Source organism: Lagopus leucura, unplaced genomic scaffold (genome assembly GCF_019238085.1).
Source record: "Lagopus leucura isolate 7727_CA_CO unplaced genomic scaffold, USGS_WTPT01 Super-Scaffold_100039, whole genome shotgun sequence".
In the NCBI taxonomy this organism is placed as follows: Eukaryota; Metazoa; Chordata; class Aves; order Galliformes; family Phasianidae; genus Lagopus; species Lagopus leucura.
Window position 1 is genome coordinate 773,778 of NW_024962288.1, and position 17,181 is coordinate 790,958.

Here is a 17,181-nt window from a genome sequence, read left to right on the forward strand (position 1 = left end):
TGGTTGTGAATGCAGAGCATTCTCTGTGCACAGAAGAGAGCATCATAATATTCACAATGTGCTTCTATGTGTCTAGAGGCAGTGACCACGTGAGACGAGGTGGGTGAGCTGCTGGGGCTGTGGGGTGTTTAGCTGCATCAGCCCCTTCTCAGAGTGCAGGCTTCTGCACAGACATTATAAAGGGTGGTGGCACGAATGTATGCTGCTGAGTGCCTGATGCATTTCCCCTGCAATCCTGACCCCTCTGGAAAGCACCAAGTACTTCAAAGCAGTGGAATATAATATATCTTGCTTGGAAATGAACGGCATGGGTGGAAAGTGGTGTCAGCAAAAGTTGTGTTTTATTCCTGCATACAAAACCATTCATCTCTTAAATGATAGCAGACACAAAGCGTGGACAATAAAAGATGCCAGAGGAAGGACACGCTCCCTGCATGGGACCAGAGACTCTCCAAGGATACAAGGGACGGCCGTGAGCGTGTCCCAAGATCTAAGGCACTGCAGGGAGAGCCATCTCTGCAAGAAGCAATGTCCCCAGGTCAGTTCCCCTCTGCAGGACGACATTGTAGTCCCACTGTCAGGCACTGTTGGCACGCTCCACTCTCTGGTACTGCCCATGTGCACAGCTAGCTCCTCTTGCACGCCGCTGCTTGCAGCTGTTTCCTTCCCGCAGCCTGGGGGCAATGCTGGGGGTCAGCTGGGGGTGCAGCTGCTCACACCAGGCTGAGACAGGCCTGGACTCAGAGCCACTCCTCCCAGCCACCTCCTTACCACGGCTGCACAACCTCCCTCAGTCTTACACTGAAAGATGTCTCTTCCCCATAGGAGAAAGAGGAGTCCAGGATCCCAGAGGAAAGGACCAGAGCGTTGTTCCCTCCTTCAGTCTGGCCCTGCCTATCCCATGCTCTGTCCTGCTCTCCCCTGGCCCACAAGCCTTGCTTTCAGCCCTTTTCCACCCAGCACCACTAGCAGCCTCCAGCAGCACAGCGCTGCTTCCACAGCCCAGCTGTGCCTCTCTGATGTTCTCAATAGCACTGACCAGGCTGGGGCTGCCCAGTGCCATGGACCTTGGGTACTGCTGGTGAGAAACACCCAAAGACAGGGTGGCACAATAGCACACATACCATTTCCTGGAGAACTGCTGGTCTATCTCCTCTAAGGACTGTCCTTTTGTTTCCGGAACAAAAAAATAAATGAATATAACAGCCATCACTCCCATCAGCCCATAGAGAAGAAACATCCATGAGAAACCAATGGCATCTGCAGAAAGATTCAAATGAAGGGTCTGTCAAAGGGAAGTCATATCCTGGGATAAGAATGAAGCTGGTGGCTTACTGTGGGGTGGTCACTGTCAAGAGCCCTTCCAAGGGCAGGGAAATCCCCTTGTCTGCTAGGAGAAGAACTGGGGAGCAGTGAGGGAGGACTCACAGCCGCCTTTCCAGCAGCACCACAGAAGGAAGGTGAAAGTGGCTGAGCTTCAGCATCCAGCAGTGCCAACTGAATCCCTCAAATGACAGTTCTGCCAGCAAGAAACATTGCAAAGCTACTGGTATGAAAGCTGCAAACTCATGGTTTTCTGACAGCCCAGTGTTGTGGTACAGCCCTGTGCACGAAGGATGGTTTTTACAAAACAGGTGATGGAAGGGCCCAGAAAAGTATCAGTGGTGCTTGTTTGCTCTCAGAGGCAGCAGGGTCACAGTCAGGACCCCAGGTTTCAGCACCACTTACTCTCCCATCAGCTCCTGGCAGCCACCTGCACTAAGCCACCTGTGGGACGTGGAGGGATGGGGATGGACACTTACCAATGAGATCCAGGAAGGAGAGGCTGATCAGTAAATTGGCTGCCCAGTTAAAGCTGTTGCAGAAGGCAAAGGCTCTTCCTCGTATTCTAGCTGGGTAGATCTCACTGAGGACCAGCCAGGTCACTGCACAGATTAGAGGATAGAAAAAAGTTGTATGGTTTAAGAAATGTATTTGGGAAATGGGGAAGGAAGATTTCAGCAAGGTTTTTGACACTCTGGCTTCACCCAGCACCCACTGCTGCTGGTCACTGATCTCAGAGCCAGGTCACCCCAGAGCACTCTGAAGCTCCCAGGTCAGCACTGTGTGGAGGATGAGATAGCAATGGGCAGGTCCAGTGTGCAGAAAGTAGAGTGGCTAATTGGCCACTGAGCAGATAGGGGGAAAATGACATATCTGCCATCAGGACACGCTCCGTGTAAAGAATGGAGAAAGAGAGGTTGTTGCATTTGGGCGAAAATCAGAGCTGAAAGCAGTATGCAACTTAGAGCAATCTTTCCTATCCTAGGGTTATTTTGCTTGAAATGATTTATGGAGTCACTGCCAAACTCATGGGACTTGCTGTGCACTGATGTTTTTCCTTTGGTTAGATACTGTTCTCTCCCATCAATGCATTTAAAACAACAAGTGCCGGAAAACACTAGAACTCACGTGGAAGCAAGAACTAATCTCCATTCTCGTCTGATGCAAAATGATTTCAGAAAAAGACCAACTGATACCAAGAAACTTTCTAGGAGATTCCACTTCCAGCTCTGCTGCTCTTTCTGGAGAAGTCCCTCTGTGTTCCTCCTCACAGGGTGCTGTGAGCATTAGGCAGTGCTCATGGGACGCTCTGATTTTGCAATGAGCAGGAAAAAGAGAACATTACAAGGGTAGTGATAGCATGGAAGAGAAGGTGATTATGATGCTGTCCCAGCCACACAGCAGACAGAGCTGCAAGACCAGGAAATGATTCAGTAGGCTGACAAGGATAAATTTCCAGTTTCCAGACACTCAGCTGCCTGGTAAAGCCAATGCATAATGAATGTTTCAAGCAGACTATAAAGATCAGCCCCAGTTTTATTCTCTGGGTTAGTTGCAAGGATATATAAACACCATACTTACTTGGTCCAAATCCAATTGAGAAAGCGCTCACAAAAGCCATCATGCTCAGCAGCGTAATCCAATTTAAAACCATATGTTCTGTCAGGGGAGCGCTGCCGAAAGGAGGGTCTGTGCTCTCCACTGTCTCCTTGTCGGACTGCCCTGCCAAGCCCATTTTCTGAGTGTGGGAAGAACGAGTAACAACCTCACTGCTCTGAGCACTGGCAAGAGCTTTTGTAAGGCTTTTGGTAGCAGCAGAACTGAGGCCTGCCTGCCCGTTGCCTTCTCCTAAGCCTGGTGGGATGTGGGAGGGCGGGGGTCCCAGGGGGTGCTGGGGGAGGCTGTGGGACACGTTGGGGTCTGCAGCAGCTGTGCAGTCCCTGGCCATGGCCAGTGGGGTGATGCAGCTGGTGAGGCCGATGGTGGTGACGGAGATGGCCATCACCACACCGCCAGCCAGGAGCAGTGCTCTGCGGCCAGCTTTGTCCGCAAAGGCCATCGCCACCAGTGTGGCCACCACCTTGATTGCCCCCAGCCCGACAGAGGCCAGGATGGCAGAGGAGTTGCTCTGGAATCCCACAGAGTGGAAGATTTTGGAGGCATAGCCCAGCACGTTGGGCTGCCCAGTGAACTGCTGGAAGAGCACCAGGCCCAGCCCCACCAGAGTTCGTCTACTCATGTTGTCTCTGGTCCTGAAAAGATCAAGAAATGAGTAGTGCTTCTCCTTATAGGGCTCCCGCTTTGCTGCCTCTCTGTCCTCAGCAGTCTGCAATTGAATGAGACCCTTCTGGCAGTCCGAGTCCCAGATGTTTAGTTTAACAGGGTTCACTGGGAGAAAGAGGATGCTGAGGAACTGCATGGCTGCTGGGGCCATGGCCAGCCCAAACATGTACCTCCATCCCTCCTGCGTATCTGCAAAGGCGTAATTCAGTGCGTAGGACAACAGGATGCCTACAGTGATGCCCGCTTCATACAGAGACACCAGCAGCCCTCGCTGATGTGCAGCCACCATTTCGGAGACATAGATGCAGCAGGCCATGGATGAGACAGAGATGGCAAAGCCCACCGTCATGCGTCCAATGAGCAGCCCAATAAACGACCTGGTCAGTGTGAGAATTAGGCTGCCAAATAACAGGACCACATTGCTGACCAGAATCGCCCTCCTCCGTCCATGGCGGTCAATGAGGATTCCTCCGACCAGAGAGGCAAGGAGGGCTCCAACCAGGAGGGAGCTCACAAGAGCCTCCTGCTTGAAGCAGCCAAGGCTGAAGTCTGCCTGCAGCTGCAGCAGTGCTCCAGAGATGATCCCCAGCTCGTATCCAAATATCAGCCCGCCCAGAAGAGAGACTGTTGCAGACAACAGGAGGACCAGCAGTGCACGACCTGGAAAACAAGTAAGCAAAGTGAGGTTCAGTTTTCTGGCTCTAGCAGAAAGCTATCAGCACACACAATCTGCAAAAAGCTCTTCCAGGACACCCAAAGTTTTCTATCTGCAAAGCTACAATAAGGAATTTCTCCCCTCATTCATAGGTCATGTGCAAAGGCATGTGCATACACTCTTACTATTCACCAGCCCTGCACACATTGCCATGGAATGCAGTGACACTTTTTTGGGTTCAGAACTATGAAGATAGGGCTGTGTTAACAGCTTTGTTGTTAAGACTTGTATTTAAGTCTCGGACAGTGGTTTGCTTCTCTGGTGTTGTACATGCGACCCTCTGAGTTCTCTATTTCTTGGTTCTAGTTACTAGAACTGTCCAGGGCAGGGAATGCAGCTTCTACTTGCTCTGCATTAACGTTATAAAGTTTCAGTCCATGATTTACAGCTTAGAACACCTATAGGACAAGAAGCACTCCTCACCAGCAGGGAATTCCACAGGTCACTCACTGGGACAGAACTGCCCTGGCCTAGTCCCATTCTTACAGGTCATTCTTATTTATCCTCCAATTTCATACCTAATTCATGCTTCAAGCTCTGCACAATTCTTGTTTCTGAACAGTACAGTGCCACTGCCCAGTGCCCCCCATGCAATGCATTTTTCCCCTGAGCTCACCCAAGAAGGCCCTGCTCTTTGCCAAGCAGTCCCTGGACATCCTACATTCACCCATAGAAGCTGTTGCTTCTGAACTTTACTTTTATTGTCATTGAGCATTTATCACAGAAATACAAAGTTACTGAACAACCTGAGGATCCACAGGGGATGGCACTATACTTAAGGCTTTGTGAACCACCATCTTCTTTTCCATTCCCCTGCCTGAGCCCAGGCAAAGAGAGAAATGGTTGGCCAAGTTGGTAAGTTGTTAACAACATTTCATCTCTTTTCCTTCCTCTGTGTCTTTCAGATAATTCATGAATGGCAGCAACCAAGGCAGAAGTTTTCCCTCTAACATCTCCTCATCAGTGAAGCAGTATTCTAGAGGTAGGGCTCTATTTATTATGTGATTATATGGCCAGAAGAACTACCCCAGTGTGCAGATTCCCTCAGAACTGCAGCCCAAAAACAACTCCAGGCTCTCATATCTCACTAAAAATAAAATCTTCAGACCTCAGAACTGCAAGGTAAAGAGCAGGAATGCAAAGCCTGCAGTGAGACCTGATGAATGCCACATGCACTTCAACCTAAGTTGAAAATTTAAGGAAATTTAAAAAAAAAAAAGATTTTTTGGTAAAGAAAATAGCAGCATTAACTACTTCACTGCTTGGCAATTTAGTGGGAGATTGATGGCTGCCCTTCACAGCTCAGGGAGGAACAAATGCTGGGATGAGGCAGGGGGAGGTAGGGACTCTTTGTCAAACTTTGCTAAGGTGGTGATGGGGATTTAAATTATATTTCTTGTTGTGTAATAGGGAAACAACAGAGAGAAAGCCTTCTGCTGCCAGGAGCACAACCCTCAGCTCCTGCCTGGCCCCTAAGTTCTATGTCTGCCCTGAGCATGAGCGAGTGAATTTGGGCAGCTTTGGTGGAGTCGAGAGAAACCAAAAGAGTAAGGGAAAAAATCTGACTTGTAGGAAATAAATAAGGGTGAATGATTAATGTAGCTGAAAGTGCTGCTCACAAGAGTTTTTCTCCTATCAAATCTTGCACTCCTGGCATTACTTTGTGGCATGGCCCTGATTTCTTCACCTCTCCTTCTCCGGGGCTCGGTGCACACGATCCCCAACCAGGCAAACTTTCTCAGTCTGATCCAGGTCTGCAGGATGTCTTCACAACCCTGTTGTCTGCCCCAAACAAAAGGAACGATTCCTTGACCTTGCCTTTCTCATACAGCTGAGCATGCAACTTTCCTAAGTATTTCAGCTTACTTAAAATAAGAAAAAACAGCAGCACAAGCAAACCAAACCAAACCCAAAGCGACCAACCCGCCCCAAACAACCCTACAAAAACAAGGTGCTTGCTGCACACACATCTCACCCTGCAGAGAGGATGAAAGGGCAAACATGTGCAAGCCGTGAGTCACATTGCTCAGCATGGCAGGGGGGAGCGCACACAGAGCCCCTGCTGCCATGGGGATCCTGGGGTACAAGCAGTGACAGTGACCTCTTTCTCCCCACCCAGTTTTGAAGGCACAGCTAGGGTACATTGACGTGCAAGTTTGTGCTGTTATACACTGGTTTCCAGCACGTAATACTATCTGTATTCACACATTGGCTTTGTTTAATTAGAAATATTCACTACTTCAGCAAACCGTGTGTGGAAAGAATGTGGACACATCCACCAGCCCATGGAAAACTTCCCTCACTACTGCCTATGGGCTTTTTCCCCCCTCACAAGCTGTGTTTAATAGGAAGTGTCTCTATTCAGCACACAGTCACAGCCAATGATAAAGGTTATTTCTCTGGGATGGCCATGTCTGTATTGGTATTTGTTCCATATGCCTCTGTTTCCTTCGTGTTCCTTATGGCCCTGCAGCCCCCCGCCAGTCCCTCCCGCTATGCTGTGTGACTACCTGCCCTGTTTGCATTGCTCCTTGTACACATATCACATAGATTACCAGAAAAAATATTTGCTCAGTGAGAACAGAAGTCTTTGCATAAAGTGGGCAAGCCACTCGTTCCAAGCCACCAGCTTGCCTGGATCCATTCAGCCTGCTGTAAATACCAGCGCTGATTCAATCAGACGCCGCTGCTAACTCAGTGGGCAGGCCACGAACGCTGGTCGGGATCCAACTTTGTACGGTCTGCTCTGAAGCCGTCGAGGTATCCGGGGTTCAGAGCTCGTTAGGACAGAAAGTTCGGCGGATGCCGCACGGGGCCGGGCCGGGCGATGCCCTGCGCTGCAGGACGGGGCGGTGCGCGGTGCCGGGCTGAGCCCGAGCCGCCCCCGGAGCGCCGCGGTCGCAGCGGTGCGGCGCCGGCCCGGCCGCACTGCGATGCCCGTGGACGCGCTCCGTCGCCCCGCCGCCGCACGGCCTCCTCCACCCCGCCAGCGCTCCCGGCACGGCTTTAGGGGCCGTGTCACAGGAAACCGGGGCTGGAAGCGCTAAAAAGGAGACGGGAAACTTGGGCGGGAGAGAGAGAGAGAGAGGGAGGGAGAGGCAGCCCGAGCCTTCGGGAGAAGTCTCAAAGCTGAGAACTTCTCCTCCTACCGGGGCACGGCCGCCGCTCGCCGCGGGGCCCTCCGCCCGCCGCCCCCTCCCCAGCGCGGCCCCGGACCACTCACCCATGGCGCGACGGCCGAGCCCCGGGCGCTCCGCAGCGGCGGCGGGCGCGGAGCGGGGCGGAGCGGAGCGGGGTCCGGCGGCCGGAGCGGAGTCGAGCAGCGCCACGTCGCTCCTGCCCTGCCCCCGGCCGGGCCTCGGGGAGGACCGGGGGGTCCCGGCGCGGCCTCCTTCTCCCTGGTCGGTGCGGCTGGGGATCTTTTACCGAAGCGAGCTGCTTGCGGGTGTTGCTGAGCGGTCTAAAACCGGGACACGGCGCTGTCCCGGTCCCGCTGTCCCGGTCTCGGTCGCGCTGCAGCAGGAGCAGGGATCTCATGTCCCCGCTCTGCCTGCAGAGCTTTGCTCCTCCGCACTAGAAGGCCTTTAGACAGCCCTCGGGAGATGGGGATTTTGGTAAGAGTTTTTAGGTTTGTGGGTTGGAAAGCCAAAGAAAGGCTGCTAGGAAAAGATGGGCCATTTCGAAGCAAAAAAGAGCAGCACGGCTGACTTTGAACTCTTACCTTTCTCTTCTGTTGAAAAGAAAGGCTGCGTTTCCTGAGGTTGTCTCCTTCCAGCAGCACGGTGCTCCATTAGGCAAAATGTTCTGGTGTTCAACTTTCCTTGCAATTAACGTCCTCTTTCTGCTCAGTGGAACAGAACCCTTCCTGCTGCATGCAAGGCACTGGGACTTGTGCTTGGAGGCAGGGTTTGTTTTCTGAATCTGAGGCTAAATCCATATAACACAAATTGCAGTTTGTAAAATGAGGACTTTACAAAGCTTTATACGCCTAGAAGAGTGAAACTCTTTAACGCAATGGAAACATTCTCCCTTGGTGCTGTTCACACAAACCATAGTCACTGGGCGTGTTGTGATGTGGTGAAGTATGTGTGTGTGCTGTGATGTGCATGCAACGCTCATAAGCCTGCTGTCACCTAATGAGCGTGGGGAGCAGAGCAGGGCAATGTGCTGTCAGGACTCTGAGACCTCACGGAGTCACGCAGCAGCGACTGTGCTGGAGGATGAGTGGGAATGGCCACAAGCCTGCGTTGTGAGCTGGTTTGTGACCGCAGGGAACGATTTGTTTCGTCACACAGTTCTAATGCCACTGGCACGCTGTGAGCCAAAGCTTTTTGCACAGTACCAGCTCAGCTGCATCAGCCATCACTGCACCTGTGGATGCAGTGCAGGCACAGCCCTCTGACACATCCAGAAGCAAACAGGTCAGGTAAGGAGTGAAAAACACGTGGTGTCGTTAAAAGAGCTTTACAGTGGTCATTCCACATACTAACTTCATGAGGAATTTAGAAAAACATTTTAGGAATCTTTGTTCTACGTTGTGGAGGGACTGCATGCCATGTCTCTGCCCTGGAAACCCACAGTACTCTTTTTTTTCATGGTTTTGAGATGCGTGAGATGGGCCATACAGGATCATGTCACCCCGGTCTGTCAGTATGGGCAGCAGTTGATCAAAGGCTCAGCTCTCGTTTCTTCTCAAAGCCATAGTGAATATTAAAAGCGTTTCAAATCATCTGCGTTTATAAAGAAATGCTTCCCATTCATATACTCTAATTGCAGTGGGAATACAGTATGCAGAAATACCTCATCTGCAATGGTGTGTCTCGTGCAGTCTGACAGCTGCATGGAGATCATACAGTCGGTGAAGAATGGCTTCAAACACAAACACCAGCCTCCAGAAACCAGCGGTGTTCACAGAAGAGACTCCACAATGAGATTTGCAATTCCTATTAAAGTAGCTTAAATAGCTCTGAAATCATGGCCAGCTCTCACGACACTCAAATGGAGACCTGCAGTTTTTTCTCTTCCCGCAGACCCTGTGGTCCTCAGCATCCGCTGGGTTAACACATCCATGATCTACAACCTGCCTGAACAACTGCTGCATGTTTAACTGCAACTCCTCCAATGAACTCAGCGTGAGAAGGAAGAAATTACATTTTCTCCTTGGTCACTCAGCATTTGTTTATCTGCCAGCATAAAGCCACCCCTGACATTTTCTGGAGGCTTCCTGTTCTCTGGCAGGGCAATAAACATTACTAGCAAAGGCAGCAGGGAGGTGAGGTCCTGGGGAGCACAGCAGAGCTTTATGGTATGTTTGCAAAAGGCGGCCAAAAAGATTACATCAGTATGTGCAGAAATCCAGCTGCAGCATCGGCACTGTGCATGGCTGTGGGTTATGGTGCTCTGAAACCACACCATGAAAAACCGCTGTGATGTATAGCGAGGATAACTTTGGAAAAAATCTTTCCTTGTGGGTTTTAAAATACCGTGCTTCTCATTGTAACGCTTGGAGTTCGTGGGCATTGAGGGCCTGCTGAGGGCTGCTGCTTTGGTTCTGGAGCTGTGTGTGAGGGGCTGGGAGGGGTTGGATCCAGGGGGCTCAGCACGCCCTTGGCCACACGGCAGCTCCTGCCTCATGTTTCCAGCTTTGCTCTCTGCTGAGATGCTCTCCTCCTCATCTCGAGGTTGTGTGTCTTGGCAGTGCCATTTCTCCATCTGATCCTTATCATGCTCTTGGCTGCTGGATGTCAGGGCAGCGAGGGTGCATTCTTGCTTTGCAGCTGAATAACAAAACACCCGGCCTGAGTCACAAGTATGTGCTGCCTGATGTGCCTGGTGCTGCTGACAGCAGCCTGCATTGGGTGCCACAGCCAGGTGTCTGCAGCCTGCTTTGCTTGGCTCTGATCGCTGGAACTCCCTGTGCCTGAGGGCAGGAGCAGCAGAGAAAGCCCTCACGATCACAATGAAAATAGCAGTGCAAGAGGAGAGAGAATCCTGACCTGGTGCAGAACCTCTCCTTAACCCCAGCATGGGAGAAGGCTGGTGCGATTGCCAACGTGATGAATGGAGGGCATCTCACAGGTTGTGTCCGTGTCTGTTGGGGCTGTGCAGGAGCTATTAGCTAAAATATGCCCACAGTGCCAAGAAAACCTCTGGTTCCTTTGGCTGTTTGTGGCATTGGCAAACTGTAAATACAGAGTGCAGTGACACATCTGCTTCCTTGGCCCAGCAGGCGGGATCCTGCAGGGTAGAGCAGCAGCAGGATGGCTCACCCGCATCAGGGACAGCTCGGGAATGTTGTTTAGGAACGGACTGAAGCAGTGTCAATATTTGCTAGGCACGATCCCACCGTGTGAGCAACAAGCACGGAATGTGGTAATAAAAGATAAATATTCTGAAGAAGAAACAAATGTTGTGGAGGAGAAAACAAGGACAAAACGGAATTGTGGCACAGCCAAGAGTGCCACAGCAATTTTTTATTTTATTTACATGGTCTCTTGGACCATAAGTCGTGTTATCTGCAAAGCAGGGGGTTTTCATTGCACCACGAAGCCCCGAGCACTGCTCCAGGCAGTGAGGGTGGCCGTCCTTCACCCACGTGGAGCTGTGGGTCTGGGGACACCCAAGGAAGAGCAGACACCTACGGTACCGGCAAGCGATCCGAGCCGAAGCCGTGGCGTTGCCCGGCGGGGGATGCGGGGCCGCGCCGTTCCCTGGGGGCGGAGGAGCGCGCCGAGCTCGACGCTTTCCGGCGCTGGCCGCCGAAGATTGCCGAAGCGGCGAGCGACGCGCATGCGCGGTGTTGCGGCGGGGCCTGGTGATGGCGGCGGAGGCGGCGGCGGAGGCGGCGGGTGGCGCGGGCACAGCCGGGGCGGAGGACGGGGCAGACACGGGCGTGCCGGGCCCTGGCGAAGCCGAGGCGGCGCCGCCGCCGCTACCGGGGCTGCAGCTGGTGCAGCAGGGCGCTGAGGCGTGCGTCTACCGGGGCAATTTCCTGGGGCGGGCGGCCGTGGCCAAGCTCCGCTTCCCCAAGCGCTACCGGCACCCGGCGCTGGAGGAGCGGCTCGGCCGGCGGCGCACGGCGCAGGAGGCGCGATCCCTGCTGCGCTGCCGGCGGGCAGGTGGGCTCTGCCGGGCCGGGCACCGCTGTGCCGGGGGTAACGCGGAGCCGGGAGCTCCCGTCTGCCTGCGGCCAGTGTTCCATTCGTTGTGTTGTGTTGTTTTGAAACAGGGATCCCGGCTCCCGTGGTCTACTTCGTGGATTATGCATCCAACTGCATCTACCTTGAAGATATTGTTGGCGCGATCGCCGTTCAGGATCACATCTACTCCGTGCAGCGGGGCGGCAGCAATGCCGGCAGCCTCCTCGGCTTGGCAGAGAAGATGGGCCAGCTGCTGGCCAGGATGCACGATGAGGACCTCATCCATGGCGACCTTACAACGTCCAACATGCTGCTGCGGCCGCCCGCGGAGCAGCTGGACTTGGTGCTGATTGACTTTGGGCTCAGCTTTGTATCAGGTCTTCCTGAGGATAAGGGAGTCGATCTATATGTGCTGGAAAAAGCCTTCCTTAGTACCCATCCCGATACAGAAACTGTGTTCCAGGCTCTGCTACAGAGCTATGCGGCCACATCTAAGAAATCTGGCCCAGTGATCAAACGTCTGGATGAGGTGCGGCTCAGGGGGAGGAAGAGGTCCATGATTGGGTGACAGCAGGCAGCGATGGGGAAATATTCCTGCTTGTTTCTGCCTGGGAGGTTATTTATACTTCCAGCTACTTTTATTGCACAGATTACTATTTTGATAATAGTGTCTTGTATAAAATAAATTGGATTGGATTTCTAACTGTTGTAAAGTTACCCAAATAATGTTGAAATGTGAGTACTGAAGGTCGCTTCTGACCTCAGCATTAGATGTTTCTGTTGAAAAGCAGCTCTGCTCCATGGGCCTTGTTCTCTGTGCAGGTACAACACCTGGTAATCTTTTCAGCCCAGGGATTGCTGTTTCCTGGGAGGTGAGGGGGGCCTGGGAGTACCTACAGAGCATCAACAAAAGGTCATCAAGGAAAACAGATGTGTTGTTTTCTCAGACTACAAAGTGTTTCAGTCCATTATCATGGCCTCTGCACATGCTAAAACGTCTCAAGACTCTGAATTCCAGGACACGAGCAATGGTTGAAATAGAATACTAAACACAGGACAAGTTCAGTTGCTTCTTTTTTTCAGTAGTAATTTTGAGTTAGTTTTCAGTTGATATTCTGTTGTTAAGTATATGCAACGGTTGTTAATGAAGAGTTTTCTGCTCAGAAACATTAATTGAAATGCAAGAAATCTGCTGCAAATTTCTGTTTTTGTAGGTTTATATGGTGATCTGCTTGCACTGTGACGTCCTGCCTACCTGTGGGAGGTATTGGTGGGTTTTGGTAACTTTTCCTTATATTAATTGATTTATGGTGTAATGGTGTGAATGTAAGATGGCCCAGAGGAAGTTTATGAGCCCATGGTACAGGGCGACCAGTCCTGCTTTAAGTGCTCTGTGAGCTTTGACGCTTTCAGAAAGGAGTTGAGGTTCTGTGCCCCTTAGGAGAAGGGAACGCTGTTCCCTCTTGCTGCTGTGATGGAGCCGCAAGGGCTTTGAGAATGGGCTGAACGGAGGGGCCGAGCCCGCAGCTCCGCCCCACGCTGTGCGCTGCTGTGTGCGGCGCCGCGCTGGGGGCGGTGAGGCAGGGAAGAAGGCCGCGAGCGGCGGTTGGGAAGCTTTCGGCGGTGGCGCAGCGCTGATGTCGTCGCTTTCTTAGTCGAAGTTTCGCGGTTCGCGGCCCGCGCGGTGCAAGTGTCCTAGCGCTGCGGGCTGCCCGTGCCCGGCGCGCATTCACTTCCTTGCCAGAGGAGGCACTGGGCGAGTGCTCGGCTCCAGCGTGGGGCCCGGGTTCCACCGCCTCAGATACAGCTTTGCCCCGGGGTCGCCATGGGTTGTTTTCTTCTGTTTTGTTTTTAAAGTCACAAGGGATGCCGCCAAGGCTTGCTAACCTGTGCATCTGCCCCGCGCACAGCCCTGGGGCAGTGCCCTGTAGCCGGGCAGGCTGGGCTGCGCAGAGAGCGAATGCAGCAACATTCAGTCGCTCAGGCTCCTGCAGGGTGCTGGACCCGAGCCTTGCAGCGCAGTTGGAGCAGGTGGATGTGAGCTAATGAGCCCCTGATCGGAGCCCCCCACACCCCCAGCACGCCGCCTTCCCTGCCCACTGCCCCATCTGTACAAACACTGCTCTGCCTGCCTCCCGGTGATGCCAGGGCTGTGTTATGTTTGCAGAGCCCTTTGAAGCAGTCTGTTTCTAACTATGAGTATGTTTATTAAAATGCAGTCCTCTCTGCAGGAGCGTGGAGTAGAAACAAAGCTGATGGACTGCAAGTTTTTATGGCCGGGATGCTGTAATGAGGGCTGAGCTATCTGAGAGTGGAAAAATCCCAGCAGGTGCGTATTGTGGTGGTGTGCTCCCCCCATACATGCACTTCTTCCTCCAGCTCCCTCCCTCGGCCCTTGCACAGGAGGGCTGTGAACAACAGCACTCATAGCACTTGGGCTAAGACAGATTCATGGCCACAGACCTGTCTCAAACTGGGGGGCAGTTCAACAGCAGAGGGCCGGTTGGTATGTGGCTAAAATACAACGTATGACCACGAATCCGTCATCTTGACTCCATAAATATTGAATGGCCCAAGAGTACCTGAGCTCTCCTGCATGGCAGCATGACAGGATCTGCCCTGGAGCGGGGATGCCCTGGAGGTTATGCCTGCACAGATCTTTTACACGTTGATGCCAAGATGCTTTGCCAACACAGATCCTCAGTAAGTGATCAACAGTTTGCTTTAGGCTTTGTTAGCTTTGCTAAGATCGTATCTTTGTGCATGTATAATCCCCTTAGACATAAACTACTGACCAAATATGGCACTATAGGAGTGGATCCAGCTCCTTACCTATGTGGTTCAAGCAGTTCAGAAAGAAAAGGGGTCTGCTCTCAACTGCATGACTCAATGGGAGGAGCTCCTCTGCGTGTGGCTTTTCCCTGCCCTTCATCAGTAAGCAATCCACTGTATCCAGCCATCTCAAATCTTGTTGTGTACTTATTTACAATCAAGCTTTGTTAAGCACTGTATCATATCTATATTATATTAATAAATAATTCTAGCTTCTCTCTTATTAGTGTAGTGTCACTGTTTCCATCTGTGATGTATCCACAAAGAGGAGGCTCCAGACCTGCAGAATACCCACCTGCACCTCCCTGCATCCCTGCCTGTGTCACTGCTATAGTACCTTGGAGCTGATCCTTGGGTCACAGTTATGTGTGACACCAGGAGAACCGGTGATGTTCTGCCCCAGCTTATCCAGGTGAGCTGTTTGCACCAACCCTAGGGGTATGCTGGCCTTCACAAATCCCAAAGAGGTCCTTTCTGCCACCTGAGAGGACATGGAATGGTGGGATAGTGCAGGGTGATGGCTTGCATTGCACACAGCCACTGGGTGTCTCCCTGCCATCATCACCAGCACTGAAAAAAAGTCTGCATTTGGGGAAAAAAAGGTCTTTCAACAGCAAATATTTGTAGTTGTGTGCTGGACGGGCAGCTGGTCGGTCTGCTGCTTTCTACATCTGAAATGTTGCAGGAGACCAAGGGCAGACTGCCACAAACAGCTTCATTTCCAATGTTTCATTCCCACTGCTTTGGGAGCGGTCTGCCCTTGGCTTCTCCCAGAGTGGAAGGAATATGGAGGGTGTGCAGGCAAGCTGGGAAGGAGGGAAAAAGGAAAGAGGGAATGGCAAAGGGAACAGAAGTAATAGAGTTTCATAGAAAGAATTTGGAGTGTTAAGGGTTTGAATGGGACTGCTGGTTATTGATGAGATTGTGTTTCTGGTGTTTGATTGCTGTTGGTGATTTCTCTTATGGAAAAGGGCAGGCAGCCACCCAGCTCAGGTTCACAAGCCTGGTAGAATTATTTTTATTACTATATTACTTTTAAGTAATATTACTTTTTCAGTAATAATAATGAACTTTGCTTAGCCCACTAATGGCATAAGTACAGAACTAAAATAATGGGATTTTTGGAAACCTGTGGGTTGTAGACCTCTAAGTCCTCCAAGTAGAAAAACAGTTGTGGGAGAAAATGCATACTAGTATGGCAAGAAATAGGGATGAGAACGCAGTTGCATAACCTGGGTATGCTGTTACATGACTTTTGAACAGCACCTCTTCTGTGTGGGCAGTTGCTGTGTGCATATGTAAGCTCTGCATGTAGGTGATACAGTGTGGGTTTTTTTAGTCTGTGCCTTGATGTCTGCAGGAAATTGATATTTCCCAGTTTTGCAAGATGCAAAACACTGATAACCTTTTGCAGCCCATCAGTGCTGATAGGAAACCAAGTCAGTGCCATAAAAGCATAAAAGCTCATTTGTAGCCCAGAGTTCAGTGTGTGAGGGTCACCACAGGGAGATAAAGCCTCTCCCTGGCCAGGCACAGGCTGCGTCCCACCACCTTTCTCCCCATGCGAGGAGCTGGGGGCCGGGTGAAGCAGCTCACAGCCTGCAGTGCTCTCAGCTGGGAAATGAATGGAGACAGCCCAGGAACCTCCTTTTTATTTTCCTTTCCCGATACAGTTTTATTCCTGATGTTATGCACAGAAAGGCCAGAGGAAAGTCCCCATAGCTCTCCCTGTGCTTTCTCTGGGCCCCAAAAGAAGGAGTGTTTGCCAGTGGGGCTGTATGGCTGCAGGGCCAGAGCCAGGCGGATGTTGGATCCTCACTGTGCCAGCAGCCCCAGCAGTGCCCAGCCAACCTTTTGTGTCTGTTCAGCTCCAAAAGCAGCCACAGTAACGATGCTTCAGCCCCTGCCTGGAGTGGGTGTGGGGATGGACTGATTTGTTACCATTTGTGCAAAGCTGTCCGTTAAGGAAGCGGAGAGGAACATTTGGAGCATGGCTGTGCTGGGGGAGCAGCCTGGCTCTGTGCTGTACCACTACACTCTGCCTCTTAACTTCTCATCCCCTCTGTGCCAATGATTCGGGGCTTCTGTAAGACAAGAGCTTTCCCCAGTGGGCTGTCTGCCTTTTCATCTGATTCACTTGCCTCTAACGCCTTTGATGCGGTAGGAGTGATGGGCATGGAGGCAGTAGCTCTGCAGAGAGCTGATTATTTGCAGGAAGGGATGGGTCTCCATGCTGAGCAAGATTTCTATACATCCCCCATGTATCTGGGCCCCAACTCTCACAGGTTCTGAATGCTTTTAAAGCACTCAGAGGATGCTGCTGGAGCACTAAGGCAGAGGGTTATATTGCTTTCCCTTCTCTCCTTAGCTTCCTTTAACCCCAACCTTGATGCAAAAAGCAGAGAATGCTCAGCTCCTCCGGCTTTGATCCATCTGTTAGAGCTTCAGCCTAAGTGCTATGGTGTGTGCCCCTCTCTCGGCCCTGTGCACAGCAGTGCAGGAGGGGTCCTGTCCAGGGCTGCAGCTCCTCAATTTCCTTCTCGGCTCAGACTGAAGCATCCTCTCCCGTCAGGCTGTACCAGGGCCGGCCGGGCTGCAGTCATACGCTCCTCACTTGATTCCTGAGCCTTACCCTGGTGGCGGCCAAGACTTTGTCTTTCCGGTGTTTCCATGGTCCCGTCCCGCTCCGCACCGCTGCGCTTTTGTTCAGCGTTCATTTATTTTTAACAAGAAAAGCGCTTCACGCGGCACCGCGAAACAAATCGTCACACATCCGAGCCCCCGCTTAGACCGAATAACAGAATCACGCAACCGCAGCGGAGCCGCTGTCGGACAGAGACCCGAGTCCGGAGCGGGGCGGGCCGGGCTGCGGGCGTTCCTCCCGGCGGG

At 52.0% G+C, this 17,181-nt stretch overlaps 3 protein-coding genes across 6 annotated transcripts in view; 2 read left to right on the forward strand and 1 right to left on the reverse strand.

Moving 5' to 3' along the window:
* Positions 1 to 319: 319 nt before the first annotated feature.
* Positions 320 to 7,580, reverse strand: SLC2A10 (solute carrier family 2 member 10). 2 transcript variants are annotated; one of them, XM_042883648.1, is made up of 5 exons: positions 7,545 to 7,580; positions 2,905 to 4,266; positions 1,803 to 1,925; positions 1,125 to 1,260; positions 320 to 516 (listed from the first exon to the last, which is right to left on the reverse strand). In XM_042883648.1, coding segments are annotated over exons 1-5 (1,626 nt in total). In that variant the 5' UTR covers positions 7,549 to 7,580; the 3' UTR covers positions 320 to 515. The 2 variants fall into 2 exon arrangements, with proteins under 2 accessions (XP_042739582.1, XP_042739581.1); XM_042883647.1 differs by having other exon boundaries at positions 320 to 674.
* Positions 7,547 to 12,163, forward strand: TP53RK (TP53 regulating kinase). The gene is made up of 3 exons (XM_042883605.1): positions 7,547 to 7,722; positions 10,946 to 11,439; positions 11,550 to 12,163. The coding sequence occupies exons 1-3, from the start codon at positions 7,547 to 7,549 to the stop codon at positions 12,026 to 12,028; spliced, it is 1,149 nt and encodes a 382-aa protein (XP_042739539.1). The 3' UTR covers positions 12,029 to 12,163.
* An 89-nt stretch (positions 12,164 to 12,252) lies between these two features.
* Positions 12,253 to 17,181, forward strand: part of SLC13A3 (solute carrier family 13 member 3) — a 28,875-nt gene continuing 23,946 nt past the window's right edge. The window contains exons 1-4 of one of the 3 annotated variants that reach the window (XM_042883658.1): positions 12,253 to 12,730; positions 13,692 to 13,789; positions 13,922 to 14,163; positions 14,520 to 14,704. In XM_042883658.1, coding sequence (XP_042739592.1) covers positions 14,657 to 14,704 — 48 coding nt within the window. In that variant the 5' untranslated portion in view covers positions 12,253 to 12,730; positions 13,692 to 13,789; positions 13,922 to 14,163; positions 14,520 to 14,656. Of the gene's footprint in view, positions 12,731 to 13,691; positions 14,164 to 14,519; positions 14,705 to 17,181 lie in introns of all 3 variants that reach the window. The other 2 variants (XM_042883660.1, XM_042883659.1) reach the window with 2 other exon arrangements.